Source organism: Vulpes vulpes, chromosome 5 (genome assembly GCF_048418805.1).
Source record: "Vulpes vulpes isolate BD-2025 chromosome 5, VulVul3, whole genome shotgun sequence".
NCBI lineage: Eukaryota > Metazoa > Chordata > Mammalia > Carnivora > Canidae > Vulpes > Vulpes vulpes.
Window position 1 is genome coordinate 49,918,491 of NC_132784.1, and position 17,063 is coordinate 49,935,553.

At 35.0% G+C, this 17,063-nt stretch overlaps 1 protein-coding gene across 11 annotated transcripts in view; it reads left to right on the plus strand.

Moving 5' to 3' along the window:
- CCDC102B (coiled-coil domain containing 102B) overlaps positions 1 to 17,063 on the plus strand; it is a 186,228-nt gene that overhangs the window by 137,492 nt on the left and 31,673 nt on the right. For all 11 annotated transcript variants that reach the window (XM_072758076.1, XM_072758073.1, XM_072758070.1 and 8 more), the window contains exon 5: positions 3,065 to 3,181. In XM_072758076.1, coding sequence (XP_072614177.1) covers positions 3,065 to 3,181 — 117 coding nt within the window. The remainder of the gene's footprint in view (positions 1 to 3,064; positions 3,182 to 17,063) is intronic.

Sequence of the window (17,063 nt, forward strand, 5' to 3'; positions counted from 1 at the left end):
AACATGTGGGTCCGAAGTTCAAAGGAGACCTACAGGACTGAGCTAGACATTGGGAGACTGTCAGAATTTTGACTAGTATGCAGTGCTATGGGTGCACATCAGCTGTCCAAAGGAGTGCATGCATCAAGTGAGCAGTTCCAAGAGTTGAGCTTTGAGACATTTCAACATCTGACTCTATTTTCCAACTTTCCTAGTACATTTTTCGAAAGGAAGGGATGATTAGTCACATTTTAAAATTTTTCTTTTATTGTTCTTTGAAGTTTTGAAATTGTTCTGTCCTTAATTTATGAGTGCAATGTTCATTTTTCCCAAATATAGTGATTAGATTTTTAATAACATTTTCTTTCATATCTTAAATTATACCATTTATCTTTCTTTTTCATCATTGTGTTTTCAAATATTGGCTATTTTATTCATATTCTTGGTTTCTTCATATGTCCAGAGATCCTTGATATTTAACTGTCAGTGAAAAATGAAAATGGAATTATTTTAGGGAATTGGTGTGGATTTCCCATACTGTTATGCATGAAAATTTATTTTCCTGCCTCCTCTCTCCTTTGAGTTGTAATGTTGATTGAAGTTCTGTTGACAGTGAGAGAGCTTATTGATTGATTTAATTCCTTGGGAATTATTGGTCAAGATTTCAGAAAGTTAAACAAAGGATATTCAATTACCAGAATGAGTTGGATTTTACTCTGGTGAATTCAAACCAAAACCGAATGCTTTGATTTTTCCTTGCAATTTATTATTTTCTTTAGCAAAGTGACTTTTATTTTAGCCCATGATTAATGCCACTGTTGTCTATTTACATGAAAGTGGGGTGAAACATGCGTAGACAGACATTTACTGTGGCATTGTGTCCCATTCCACACTTGCCTTCCATGGCGTGTTCTCCATGTTACTAACTCTGAACACGGAGCCTCTCTACTTGGCAAATCAGCCCCCTAACACCATTGTAGTTCATTTCTAGTATGTGACTATAAGCCTTTTGCCTTTCAGTAAACTATACTATGGCTTTTAGCTTTATAATTATAGATGTAGCTACTGGTTTATGATTAAGAACTCAGTGAATTGGGCAAGAACATTCTTAAAATGTGCTTCTAGTTACTAGGTTTGTGAATTCGGGAAATTTGCTTAAGGCTAGTAAAAATATGGCTTATTTTATTTTTTTAAAGATTTTATTTATTTATTAATGAGAATACACAGGAGAGAGAGAGAGAGAGAGAAGAGAGAGAGAGGCAGAGAGGCAGAGACACAGGCAGAGGAAGAAGCAGGCTCCATGCAGGGAACCCGACGTGGGACTTGATCCCAGGTCTCCAGGATCACACCCTGGGCCAAAGGTGGCACTAAACTGCTGAGCCACCCGGGCTGTCCTGGCTTATTTTTCTTTAAGGTAAAGATGGTAATATCTAACACACAAGATTAGTCTAGCTTTAACTAAGGAAATACATATCAAGTCCAGTTCCTAGAGACTAGTACATACTTAATAGTACCGTTAACAATGATAATATTGTGAGTCAAATAATTTCTAATTTTAAATAGGTAGTATAATATTTGTTTTTATTTTCTAATTTATTGTGGGATTACTTACAAATTATATAAATTTGGAAATTATTTACCCACATATTTTAGGAGAAATATAAGTTAACAAAATATTATATGTGTATGTATTACACATTTTATAGGTTTATCAAATTTTGTGTTTCTGTTGAAGACTATAAGGACAGCTAGGGGGAAAGATTACTGTGCATGTATAGGATTTTTCACATGTTTCTATATTTCTTTTTATATAGACCATTTTTTTTAGAGCAGTTTTAGGTTCACAGCAAAATTGAATGGAAGATACACATTTCCCATATGCTCCCTGTCTCCACTTAAGCACACCCATCTCCATTGTCGGTGTCCTCCACCATACTGGTACATTTGTTACAAATGATGAACCTACATTGACACATTGCTGTCACTGGAGTGCCTAGTTTACCTTAAAATTGTACTCTTGGTATTGTACATTCTCTGGGTTTAGACAAATGTATAATGATATGTATCCACCAGTATTATACCAAATAGTTTCGCTGCCCTAAAAATCTCTATGCTCCACCTTTCATCCCTTCCTCCCTGCAACCCTGAAAACTATTGACTTTATATTGTCTCCATCGTTTTGCCTTTTCCAGAATGTCACATAATTAGAATTATACAGTAAGCAGCTGTTTCAGATCAGCCTTTTCAGATTTGCTTTTTTCACTTAGTAACATATATTTAAGTTTCCTCCAGGTCTTTTCATGATTTGTTTTAGTGCTGAACAATATTCCATTATTAAGGAGATATAATAATGGATATGCCACAGTTTATCTTGTTTTCTTATAGTTCCATATCACAATTTATTGGTGTCATTTATAAATGTATTTTTACCAGTTCCAGCATTGCATAGGTGTATTTTTTCCTATTGCCCAAGTTTGCCTTTGTCATAATCTGCATACACTTTAGACTTCATAGAAAATATACATTAAGTAGAATTACACAGGGCACTGTATTACAAATATTCAAGTCTGTAAGATCAGTATTAATTGGATTTGTTTAGGGACACCTGGGTGACTCAGTGGTTGAGTGTCTATGATCCTGGGATCCTGGGATCAAGTCCTGCATCAGGCTCTCTGCAGGGAGTCTGGTTCTCCCTCTGCCTATGTGTCTGCCCCTTTGTGTATTTCATGAATAAATAATAAATCTTTTAAAAAATAAAATAATTGGATTTGTTTAGAATCCAATTGGTCAATTACCAGGACTCTGTATGGTAACCAAGTTTTGCTCAATTTTTTCAATCGATGAGTTTGGGTTTATGGAGATTTGCTGATTTGTTTTCAAACAACCTAGAATTTTTCAAATATAAGAAATAAATGGTTTAACTACATTAATTACCACAGCAACAGTAAAACCTTTCAGAATCCACATAGAAAACAAAAAACTAAACTAAAAGCAAAATGAAAGACTAATGTGGATTATCCTGCAGCCAGCCTTTGGAGGATGATGTGATTATAGTTTTCACTTCTCTCTCTCTCTCTCTTTTCAGTTTAACATTATTCCCATTCAACATGAAAATGAAATGGAAGAAATATCAGGAGATATAAAAGAAGAATCAAAATCCCCAAACAACAAAGATAGACTAATCTACCAGTTAAGAAGTGAGGTAAGATATTGGATAAAGATCACAATACCACAACATACCTGAAGATTGTTAAATGAAATACTATTTTAAGAAGTATAACTAAGGCATTGTTGGTTACTTTATGAAGAACTGCCAAATATCAAAAATAATATAATCAGTTTATATATGACTTAAAATGCTGTAGGATGATACTGACTCATGACTAGGTCAGAATTATCTGACTATCATAAAGAAAAATTATTTGATGAAAAAAAACCACCCGGTAGCCAATACAATTCTAACTGTGAGATACATATTCAAGGTTCAGTCAGCTGCTGGATCTTTGTTAAGTTATTGTCAGGACCAATGACTTAAAAAATGTGTTGCATGTAGTTTCTGGTGGAATTAACATGGCTGTTGGCAGCTTGCAACAGTGAGAGACAGGTGGGGTGACCTCACTTTTGTTAGTTAATTCATTTCTTAGGTATAACAAGTAAAATGGTGGGAACATTTATTTTCAACACTTCTACCGCAAACCACCAACAAAAGAATTTTCACAGATTGTAATCTCTGTTTTCTCTGTCATGTTAATAAAGGAGGAAATATTGTTCTTGCAAATAGGGGACTGAATTATTCGCACTACATAGAAAATAGTGATAGTGTATTAAAAGTGGAAAGTCATAAATTACTTATTTTGTGTCATAATTCTGGAAGAATGTCTTGGATACCAATGTATAGGAACAATTCAGGAAATACAGGCTGGGAGGAAGGAGATTTGTATTAGATGGTTTCTTCTTTATAAAAGTCTGTAAAGACTGAACTCACACCACAGTATATTTTATATCAGAAGAACGTAGTACAGTGGAAAATGCGTAAGTCATAGATTTTTGCAGCCAGAAGCAGCTACATCACTGATTACTTTATTCTGATCAAGTCCTTATACCTCTAAGTCTCAGTTTACAGATTGAAATAATGGAAGTAAGAATAATAAAAGTCATCACATAGGATTTTTGGAAAGGTCACACACTGCAAGGGAAAACCTGTCGGAGGCAGCATGCCCTAATTTGGGAAGTTACACTAATTGTTAAAGATAGAGATAGAGCTCTTCCTTATTGCATCAGTGCCATTGCCACCTCTACCACAAGTCACGTACGGAAAGGGGTGGAGGAGTGAGGAAAGGCATATGCAGAGATCTGTGATGAGAAAGGCTGATCTGTTGAAAACAATTCTTCTACCAGTTAAGTCAAATGGGAAAATTGTTGGTTTCTATGATGGCTGTTTTCTAAAAGGAATCAAACAAACCATCAGGAGAGGCACCACTTTTTCTTGGCCCTGAGATCTGAGAACATCTTAGATGAAGCTTTGCACAACATGTATAAAAGCTTACTTAACAGAGACAAAAACAGAAAGGCACATCTGGCTATTTATTATAACTCTCCTCCAAAGCCAAGTACATGATCTTATATCATCACTCTCAGATGCATTGGGAACCATAGCAACATAGGATCTCTGATGTACAGCTTTTTTAGTTTGATTCGGTAAAAAGTTCAGAGACTCACTTATTAATTATGTGGCCTTGTGTTAGCTGTTTCATATCGATACTGCTCAACTGTGTTTCTTAGATTAGGATACAAACCTTTTAACCACCTAAAAGTAATTTTCCACAAGACATTCAAGTACTATGATATATTATCTTAATAGAGCACTGAAAGCTGAAAGCAAATGAAAGACATGAATTGGCTTTGTCTTACTATGTGCACTTGACTGGTATATTCAGTTGAATTAAATTGCAGAAAGACAGATTTGTTCAAGAGAAAATTAAGTATTAAACAAAATATTGAGACAGATTCTTAATAGAAACAATGAGCATGTATGTGTGTGTTATATATGTGAGCATACATGTGTTCATTTCAGTTTTAAATTAGGATAAAAGCTACTTTCTTTCCTTAGAAAAGAAGACAGATAACCACCCTTTGTTGGCATTATTTCATTTTTTGCACTGGCTATGTTTAGGTCTCTAAAATCATATCATACTGTGTAATATGTTTTCATAAAAGCCATTGTGTGATTGTGCCATACCTTCTTTAAACTATAAACTATTTTTAAAAATCAGTTTTTTTAGATATATAATCAAAATTGCAGTTTGTATGTACACATACATGTTTGGACATTTAAAAATGGCCTAGGGTAAATTCCTAGAAATGGTATGGTTAGGTTAAGAGAATGTTTATTTTTTAAAATATTTTATACACATTGACAAATTATCCTTTTAAAAAATTTTTTTTTCTAATTTTTATTTATTTATGATAGAGAGAGAGAGAGAGAGAGAGAGAGAGGCAGAGACATAGGCAGAGGGAGAAGCAGGCTCCATGCACCGGGAGCCCGATGTGGGATTTGATCCCGGGTCTCCAGGATTGTGCCCTGGGCCAAAGGCAGGCGCCAAACCACTGTGCCACTCAGGGACCCCAACAAATTATCCTTTAAAAAATGTATATCATTGGGGTACCTTGGTGGCTCAGTGGTTGGGCACCTGCCTTTGGCTCAGGTCATGATCCTGGGGTCCTGGGATCAAATTCTGCATCGGGCTCCCCTCAGGGAGCCTGCTTCTCCCTCTGCCTATGTCTGCCTCTCTCCCTATATCTCTCATAAATAAAAAATTAAAATAAATAAATAAATAAATAAATAAAATATTTTTTAAAAAAGAAAAATTATATCATTTTACATTCTCATTCATCTGCAATATATAAACATTCTCATTTCATTATTCTATAGCCAACAGTAAACAGTATATATTATTTTTGTAATATTTCCCTGATAAATAAAAAGGTCATTTTAATTTGTATTTTACTTATCTAAACATAGATTTCTAGCTGTTTTCTCATATTTACTGATATAATGTCTTTTATAATAGCTACCACTTACTGATAACTTTAAATATGTCACATTTATAGTGCTGGGCCATTGACACATAAGATTTCATTTAATATCTTAATACTCTTATCTGTTTAAATTTTTTAAATTTTGTTTTCATGTTTATTAAGTTTTTTTAAATTTTGTTTTCATGTTTATTAAGTTTTTTATTTTAATTCCAGCATAGTTAACATATTTTATTATGTTATTTGTTCTATGATATATATATATATATATATATATATATATATATATATATATATATATATTTGTCTACTTTTAAAGGAAAGAGCCTTACAGAATTTACCTTGCTCACGATTACAAAATAACCTCAAACATTATTGAAATAAATTTTTACCCATGTTGTCATTTAGTTCCAGTTTTCTGGAGGTGCACACTCAAGACTCAGATTTTTGGTAAGTTAGGCCACTTACCAAGGCCCCCTAGCTAATGAGTTTTAATCCACAAGCCAAATGTTGCCGTCAGTCATTCTTAGACATTGCTGACCTGGTCTATCACCCTGTGAGTTTACTGAAGAAATGCAATGGATTTTCAAACAATATTGTTTGAATTGGAAAAAACAGTATTTTAATATCAGATATCACAATTTTTAAATATTGATGATTCCCATTTATGATGGACAATTTTTAAGCTGTTACTAATACTTGCCAATTTGATAATACTATTGTTTTCATTTGATCAGTGTGTTCTATTTCTTAAATCTGCCTAATTTTTTTTTTTCAAAAGTAAGCTTCTCATTGTAGAAATTTGGTCAAAGAAATCTGAAATGCAGCCCTGACAAAAAGGTCCCAGAGTATTTACATAATTGGCTCTTCTGGCCCATGTGTAATGAGGTGAATTCTCTGAGCACCAAGTCGCTGGGTAAATGGATATTTCTCAGTATATGCATATGTATAACATATACATTTCATCTGTTCTCCTTATTTAAGATCAGGGCCCTTCAAACTGGAAATGAAAAGTTTTTTTTTAGAATGGAAATTAACAGGCATTCTGAGTCAAGAAATCATTACTTCTTTCTACAATCTGGTGTTACTTGAAAGCAGGCTCATAATCAGGAAAAACTCCTTTTACAGTTTTTTTAGTCCAACATTTTTGGGATACACATTCATTCAAGAGAAAATAACTGGTTTATCTTTTATTATTCTAAAAAACATATTGCCAACATTTTCAGTTTCAAACTTTTAGGAATTTTGATCCCTTACTTTATTTCTTATTTGTGGATTGTTCCCATCTATCCACATGTATGTATCCTATTTCTGTTGCACTTCAGAAAGATGAATTAGACATATTTTTCCCAATTTAGCCCAATAAGTGCAACTAAAAACTCTGAACATTGTACTTAAACAAAAAGTATCTCAAAGTTGAAGAGAAGAGGCATACCATCTATGTAACTTAGAACTTAAGAAATGAGGGGTGCCTGGGTGGCTCAGTCACCTAAGCATTTGACTTGTGATTTTGGCTCAGGTCATGATCTCACGGATCATGAGGTTGAGCCCCACCTTAGGCTCTGTGCTCAACATAAAGTCTGTCTGGGATTCTTTGCCTCACCCCCTGCTCTTCCTCCACTTGCTATCTCTCTTTCTCTAAAATAAATAAATAAAATCTTAAAAAAAAAGAAAAAAAAAACTTAAGAAATGACATGGCAGTGAATTTCCTGAATTTCCTTTTTGCTGTGTATATTCAAGAATTGGAGCTGAAGAAGCCAGCAACCTGGAAACACCAGTAGTACAGATAAAAGCAAAAATGGAGGGGTGTCGGGGTGGCTCAGTCAGTTAAGTGTCTGACTCTTGATTTCAGCTTAAGTCATGATCTCAGGGTGGTGAGATGGAGGCCTGTGTCAGGCTCTGCACTGGATGTGAAGCCTGCTTAAGATTCTCTCTCTCTGCACCCCTCCCCCTCCACACTCATGCTCTCTTTCTCTCTCTCTAAAAAAGATAAAACAATGCTACCAAAGTGTGCTTACTGTAGCTAAATAACTATGGAATTGTCAGCTTCTCAAGACAGAGAACTTTCAGATAAGTATTCTAATTCACCCACAGAAAAATAAGGTAGTCCCACCTCAACTCCTGTTAGCAAAATTGAATGGGGAGCCTGGACTCCCACCGTTGCCAGACTACAAAAGAGGTACCCAGTCTTCCCTTCTTCTTCTTCTCTCTCTCTTTTTTTTTAAAGATTTTATTTATTCATAAGAGACACACAGAGAGAGGCAAAGACATAGGCAGTGGGAGAAGCAGGTTCCCCACAGGGACCCCAGGATCAGAACTTGAGCCAAAGGCAGACACTCAACCACTAAGCCACCCAGGTGTCCCCTCAGTCCTCCCTTCTGAAGTGGTGGCAGAGAGGGTTGAGCTGAAGCCAGGACTTGTATTCCTGTTAGAGGCTGGCAGACCCCATTGGTGCCAGTGGAAAACATAGGGAGCCTATGCTTTCACATCCACCCTCTCGCAGTTAGGGAGGTCTGGTGGGTGCCTGGAACTCTCACCTTCACACAGGACTAACAGGAGTACCTCCAACCATGTGTCAAAGTAGGTCTAGTGAAGAAATGGAACTTCTCCATTCACTTGGAAGTAGCAAGGCAGTGCTACTTCCTTCTTTCACCTTCCAGAATGGTGTAACAGGAACCCTTCTAAAACATAATGTTTAGATAAAATCTAGAGTCTCTTTACATAATACTCAAAATATCCAGATTAGAGTTGGAAATTACTCCTATTAAGAACAAAATATCTCAAAGTGAACGGAAGAAGAAAATCAGTAGATACTAACACCAAAATGGTGGAGCTGTTTTAATTACCAGTGAGAATTTTAAAAAGGCTAACATAAAGGTGCTTTAATGAGCAATTATGAACATGTTAGAAACAAAGAAAAACCATAGGAATTCTCAGTAAAGAAAGTCTCAGAGAAATAGAAAATACAAAGAAGAAACAAATGGAATAGTTAGAACTGAAAATAACTATTTTTAAAATTATGAATGGAAGGGACAGAGGAAGGAATCAGTGATCTTGAAGACAGAACATTAGACATTATGCAGCCTGGGAAAGAAAAATAGAGCCTTTGCTAACAGCAGCTGAGGTGGTTTGAGGTCCCACCTGTGGGGTGGTAACAAAAAATCAAACATATATGCCTTTGGAGGCCAGTATAAGAGGAGAAATAGTATGGGGCTTGATAGAACTCAAACAATGGGTGAAAAATATCCAAATTTAGGAAAAAGTTCAAATTTATAGTTAATAAATATGGTTAACCCCAAACGGCTTAAATTCAACTATATCCACAACAAGACACTTGAGTCAATTTCAGAAAATTAAGAAAAATAATCTTCATAGTACCAAGAGGAAAACTGAATCTGACCTACAGAAAAAAAAAATCCAAAAAACAGTGAATATCTCATCAGAAACCAAAAGAAGGTAGTACACTATCATCCAAGTTCTAAAAGAACTGTCAACTCAAAATACTATATACTCAGTGTAAGTATCCTTCAGGACATTCTCAGGTGAAGGAAAACTAAGAATTTGTCTCCAGCAAATAAGAACATGAAAAAATGCTCAACATATTAGCCTTTAGGGAAATGCAAATTAAAACCACGGTGAGATATAACCACCACCTTTCAGAAAGGCTAAAATAAGAAATAGTGACAATAGCAATGCTGGCGAGGTTGCAGAGCTCCTGGACCACCCACTATTGCTAGGGGCAATGTAAATGATAACACTGGAAAACAGTTTGGTAGATTTCCAAATAGCAACTACTATGTCATCAAACAGTTGCATTCCTGAGTATTTCTGTAGAGAAATGAAAATTTATATTTACTCAAGAGCTACACATGAAGCTTTAATTTTGTTTGACAAAGCCAAAACTTGCAAACTATGGTGATGACTTTCTATGGGTAAAAAACTAAACAAGCCATTATACTCATACCTTGGAATACTCCTCAGCAATAAAATGGAATTAACTCTTAATCTTTGTAACAATCTGAATGAATTTCCAAAGAAGTATGTTAAGTGAAAAATGCCAGTCCTGTTAAATACATAAACTATGATTCAATTTATATTACATTATGGAAATAACAAAATTTTAGAAATGAAGGGCAGATTAGTGGTTGCCAGAGATTAAGGAGTGATGAGATGGAACAAATGTGCCTATAAAATGGCAACATAATACATTCTTCTAATAGAAGTGGTTTATATTTCGACTATATAATTGTTGATATTTGGTTATATAGTTATATCTGGTTATATAGTTGATATCTGGGTATATAGTTACAAAATGACAGTACTGGGGAAAATTGTGGAAAGGGCACATGGAATCTATCTTAGTTAATTTTTACAACTGCTTAAGTATCTACAACTACCTCCACACTTCAATTAAAAAATTCTAATCTCTTTCAATATGGATGACTAAGTTCGACCTTTTCCACATACTCTTTAAAAATATACATTCCTAAAAATATACATTCCTAATATGTTGATTTTATATACATATATATATGTGTGTGTGTGTGTGTGTGTGTATATATATATATATATATATATATATATATATATATTCCATTTTTGGTATGCAAGAAATCTGGATCAAAGTTCTTATCCTGGTAATACCATGCTAACATTCTAGCAATTCTTAATAGAGTCTGTTTGATTATCTGCAAAATAGCATTTAAATAACAGCTTATATAAAGGATCAATTCATTTGTATATGTAAAGTACTAAAACTGTACATTACATGTAATAGGCATTTGGTAAATACATATTTTTTCCCTTGCCATCCAGATCTCATTTAGTAACTTCCATGTGCATACATAGGTTCTTCCTCTTCTTAATTGTGAACTCTTGAATTCGAAGATAGTAAGTGTACTGACTAGTTCCCAACGTCAAGTAGGGTTCCAATAAATGATAGGGCAATACATCTTTTAATGTGAATAATGTGCCTCTAAAATTAGACTGTAAGATCTTCCAAGGAAGTAGAAAATCTTTTCCCATTTCTGATTCACCTAGACTCTTGCTTCTATTTTCTCATACATTGATGTTTAGGCAGATCTTTAATGAGTATATGAGCAAAGACCTTGGAATTCTTGAGCTGGAAAGAACCTAAAGAAATAGGCACCCTCATTTTACATCTCCCTTTCTGATGTCAGTGAATTATCTACAGTAGGCTCTTCTAGCTCTAGTTTTGTTCTGCTATTGACACATATTGTCTCTGATACTTCAGTAAGGTTAACATCCTTCCACATAGTACCAAAAACTGCTCTTAAAATTTTTCTTCCTAATCCTAATTGAATGCAGCATGATATAAATTGAAGGGACCAAATATATTCATTTATATTTCACATTCCCTTTTTAGAATGTCTTTTTTTTAAAGATTTTATTTATTTATTTTGAGAGAGAGAGAGTGTGTGGGAACTTGAGTTGAGGGGAGAAGCAGAGGGAGAAGGAGAAAGAGAATGTCAAGCAGACTCTGCACTGAGTGCAGAGCCGCATGCAGGCCAGACCTCAGGACCCTGAGATCAGGACCTAAGCCAGAACCAAGAGTTGGATACTTAACAGACTGAACCACCCAGGTGCCTCTAGAATGTCTTTATTTATTCACTTTAAAAATACTGCTTCCTAATGAGAAAAAAAAGCCCAGATGGGTAACATATTAACTTTAGTGATTATATAAGTAGCCCTCCTTATTTTGCTTATGCAAGATAAAACATGAACATTTTGTGCCATAATTTTTCATACCCAGACATTATATTATTGATGGAGGTATTTATTTATTTATTTATTTATTTATTTATTTATTTATTTATTTATTTTTATCTATTCATAGACACACAGAGAGAGGCAGAGACACAGGCAGAGGGAGAAGCAGGTGCCATGCAGGGATCCTGATGTGGGACTTGATCCCGGGTCTCCAGGATCACACCCCAGACTGCAGGTGGCGCCAAACCACTGCACCACCCAGGCTGCCCTGATGGAGGTTTAAAAGGAAAATGTTCTCAATGTCAACATGAAGTAGAGTCTTTCTTTTTTCTCTGTAATAATAAAGTAGGAAACAAAACAAGGTAACAAAATAAATAATTCACATACTCATTCATTCATTATCTTATTCATTTACCAACAAGTATTTCCCAACCATCTCCATTGTGCTTGGCACTGGGATTAAGCACCAAGAGTCTGAGAAAGTGATGGACATAGTAATGGCCACAGTTGGGAAATGAACCAACAAACCCAGACAGTTAAATACGGTGTGTTCTGTACATTGGTAGGTGAAGTGTAGTGATCGGGGTAGGTACACAGAAAAGATGTCCAGAATGAGATACGCAAGATGAACAACAGCTAGCCAATAGTGCAGGAAAAGGGAGTATCAGGTGAAACAGTGAAAGACTGCAGTATTAGCAGGAAATAGTGTGATAAAAAGGGTGATCTGATCTATAGAAGATTTAGACCATTGCTTTGGAGTAGAGGAATATATTTTAAAGTTTTTTAAAAACATTGTTGGATTAACAGTGCAGCAAAAATTCGTCCTTTCCCTCTCTCACAGTAGTAAATATCAGGAATTACTTCATTTGAGAGAATATTTTGATCACTAGAAGAGTAACTAGCATAGTCCAATAGGAGCAATTCATCACCAGATTTTTTTTTTTTAAGGTGTGAGAAAATACAGAGGGCAGAAAAATGTTTTTGCTCTATGTTAAAAAAATATCATTTTCAGAATGTTTTCTTAAATTATAATTCAGATTTGAATTCTGTGTATATTGTATGGCACCTACTGTGCTAGGATCTAGTAATTCAGTAGTCTGTGATGTTGAAATGGGCATGCCCTCAGAGAACTGCCTTCAGTGAGGGACATAAGATTCATCAAAAATTACAGTTAAGTGCCTGTTTTCAACCGTATGGGAGCTATGTAGCAGATCTGCATGATGCTGAGTTGAGCTAGTTATAAATTTTAAATGAAGAGATGCCTGGGATTTTATTTACTGACAGAGTTAAATAGTATTATCTTTGATTGGAAGGGAGTTGTATAATTAGAAATCCAGTGCCATCATAATTTAATTTTCTGAGAGTGCCACAATAGATGTTAATCTAAATTGATTTAAATCTCTTGTATCTCATACCTCTGACTGACTTTACACATTGTAGCAAAGTGAGTTAGGTTACTGAGAATACTCTAATAAATGTATCAGAAATAATTACATAATTTTGAAACAGGATATTGATGGTTGCAAGCAAGTTAATTTAGAAGTCTGTTAGTGATATGGATTTAAGCGTTCTGGCACATTTGGGGTTTATATTGACAAAACTCAGGAAACAGAATCTCTAAAGAGATATTTTATATGAGTAAGCCATTAGAGAAAAATAATATTCTAGGAAAACTGAAAATTAAGCTGTCACACATGGATATGCATTCTGGTTATTTAGACAAATATAAGTCTAAATGATCCAATTATCCAAGACCAAAACTGTCACTTGTCTTGCATTTACAGAAAACTGATAAATATAAAATTGAGTAACAGATGAAAGCCCTGATGATTTATCCAGGAAGTATTGGGTGCCTTGAATAATAGTTATTTTTATGAAAAAAAAATTTAGAGTTATGCAGGGTGAGCTAAAGAATTTAAAACTCCTTTGTGCAGATACCCCATCAACAATAGTTTTTCCTGGTGGCCAGGTGTTTCTAGCTAAATTAGATTGACGATTTAATTACCAATTGAGATTTTTTTTCTCTCCTATAAATTCCTTACTGTATTCTATTGGATAGAAAGCAGTCTACTAAGCAAAAAAAAAGAAAGAAAAGAAGAAAGAAAGAAAGAAAGAAAGAAAGAAAGAAAGAAAGAAAGAAAGAAAGAAAGAAAGAAAGAAAGAAAAGAAAGAGAGAAAGAGAAGAAAGAAAGAGAAAGAGAGAAAGAGAAGAAAGAGAGAAAGAGAAGAAAGAGAGAAAGAGAGAAAGAGAGAAAGAGAAGAAGAAAGAAAGAAAGAAAGAAAGAAAGAAAGAAAGAAAGAAAGAAAGAAAGAGCAGTCTACTGAAGATTGTAATGTGTGTGGGAAGAGAAGAGACTGCATTAATGAAAACTGCCAACCTCAGTCACCTCGTGTTTTCTTGATGACCTACCTACAGCTTCCACTCTGATGCCCTCCAGGTCTTGTCCTCTTTTGGGTGCACTCACAAATATTTGGGACTTCCCTGGCCCTTTGGCCTATGATTTCTTTTCTTTTTTTAAAATTTTTATTTATTTATGATAGTCACAGAGAGAGAGAGAGAGAGAGAGAGAGAGAGAGAGGCAGGCAGAGACACAGGCAGAGGGAGAAGCAGGCTCCATGCACCGGGAGCCCGACGTGGGATTCGATCCCGGGTCTCCAGGATTGCGCCCTGGGCCAAAGGCAGGCGCCAAACCGCTGCGCCACCCAGGGATCCCTGGCCTATGATTTCTATACATTTCTTTCAAGATCCAGCTCACTGCTTTCCATAGGGGTATTCATCAATGTATCTATTTTTGTTCCAGAGCCATATTATTTTGGTTAAGTATGGCTCTGTAGTGTAACTTGAAATCTGGAATTGTGAGACTGACCTCCAGCTTAGTTTTTGTTTTTCAAAATTGTTATGGTTATTTCAGGTCTTTTGTGGTTTCACACATATTTTAGGATTATTTGTTCCAGTTCTGTGAAGAATGCTTTTGGTATTTTGATAGGGATTGCATTAAATCTGTAGATTGTTTTGGATAGTGGGAACATTTTAGCAATATTTGTTCTTCCAATCCATGAATGGAATATCTTTCCATTTGTTTGTGTCTTCTTTAATTTCTTTCATCATTTTTTTATAGTTTTTATTTTTTTTAAGATTTTATTTATTTATTCATGAGAAACACACACACAGAGAGAGAGAGAGAGAGAGAGAGAGAGGCAGAGACACAGGCAGAGACACAGGCAGAGAGAAGCAGGCCCCATGCAGGGATCCCGAGGGTGGGACTCCATCCCAAGTCTCTAGGATCACACCCTGGGCCGAAGGCAGGTGCCAAACTGCTGAGCCACCCAGGGATCCCCATGTTTTATAGTTTTGAGAGTACACATCTTTCATCTCTTTAATTGAGTTTATTCCTAGGTATTTTATTATTTTTGGTGCAATTGTAAATGAGATTGCTTTTTTTTTTTTTTTTTTTTTTTTAAGTAGGCTCCACACTGTGGAGTCCAGTGCATGGCTTGAACTCATGACCCTGAGATCAACACCTGAGCTGAGGTCAAGGGTTAGACACTTAACTGACTGTGTTACCCAGGTGCCCCTGGGATTGCTTTCTTAATTTCTCTTTCTGTTGCTTCATTATTGGTATATAGGAATGCAAAAGATTTCAGTTTTGTTTTTGTATCCTGCAGATTTACTGAATTCATTTGTCAGTTCTAGTAGGTTTTTGATACAGTCCTTAAGGGTATTCTATACATAGAGTCATGTCATCTGCAAATAATGAAAGTTTTACTTCTTCCCTACCAATCTGGGTGCCTTTTGTTCCTTGTTTGATTGCTGTGGCTAGGACTTCCTGTACTGTTTAATACAAGTGGTTAGAGTAGACACCTTTGTCTTATCTTGATATTAGGGGGAAGGCTCTAAATTTTTCACTGAGTATGAGTATTATGTTAGCTTTGGGTTTTTCATATATGACCTTTATTATGTTGAAGTATGTTCCTTCTAAACTACTTTGTTGAGGGTTTTTTAAATCAAGAATGGATGTTGTACTTTATCAAATGCTTTTCCTGCACCTATTGAGATGATCATATGAATTTTATCTTTTCTCTTATTGATGTAATATATCACATTATTTGATTTGCAAACATTGAACCATCCTTGCGTCCCAGGAATAAATCCCACTTGATCATGGTGAATGATTTTTTTTAATGTATTCTCAGGTTTGGTTTGCAAATGTTTTGTTGATGATTTTTGCACCAATGTTTATTAGAGATATAAGCTTGTGGTTCTCTTTTTTTGTAGTGTTTTATCTGGTTTGGTATCAGGGTAACACTCATCTCATAGAATGAATTTGGAAGTTTTCTTTCCCCTTTATTTTTTGGAAAATTTTGAGAATAAGTATTAAATCCTCTTCAACTGTTTGGTAGAATTCACCTTTGAATCTATCTGGTCCTCAACTTTGTTGGAAGTTTTTTGATTATTGATTCAATTTCATTGCTGATAATTGGTTTGTTCAAATTTTCTACTTTCTGATTCAGTTTTGGTAGTTTATATGTTTTTAGAATTTATCTATTTTTTCTATGTTGTCCAATTTATTGCCATATCATTTTTCATGATATTCTCTTACATTGTTTGTATTTCTGTGGTGTTGATTGTTATTTCTCCTTTTTGATTTCTGATTTTGTTTGGGTCTTCTTTCTGTCTCTTTTCTCTTCTTTCTTTCTTTCTTTCTTTCTTTCTTTCTTTCTTTCTTTGAGTCTGGCTGGAGGTTTATCAATTTTATTGATCTTTTCAAAGAACCAGCTCTTGGTTTTATTGATATGTTTGATCTGTTCTATTGGGGTTTTAGGAGGGATTTAGTTTCTCTGTCATTTATTTCGGCTCTAATCTTTATTATTTCCCTTTTTCTGCTGATACGGGGTTTTGTTTATTCTTTATTTTATTGCTTCTTTAGGTGTAAAGTTTGACTGTTTATTTGAGATTTACCTTGTTTCTTGAGGTAGGCCTTTATTGGAATAATTATTTTTAACAGTAATGGATTATATTAGCTTTTTTTTTTTTAAGATTTTATTTATTTATTCATGAAAGACACACATACACTCAGAGAGAGAGAGAACGAGAGAGAGAGGCAGAGACACAGGCAGAGGGAGAAGCAGGCTCCATGCAGGGAACCTGATGTGGGACTTGATCCCGGGACTCCAGGATCACGCCCTGGGCTGAAGGCAGGCACCAAACCGCTGAGCCACCCAGGGATCCCCACGATTATATTAGCTTTTGTTTTCAGTACTAATCTGCTTAAGTTCAAAACAGTTGTTCTGGAATTATGAGTCTTACAGCCTTAGGC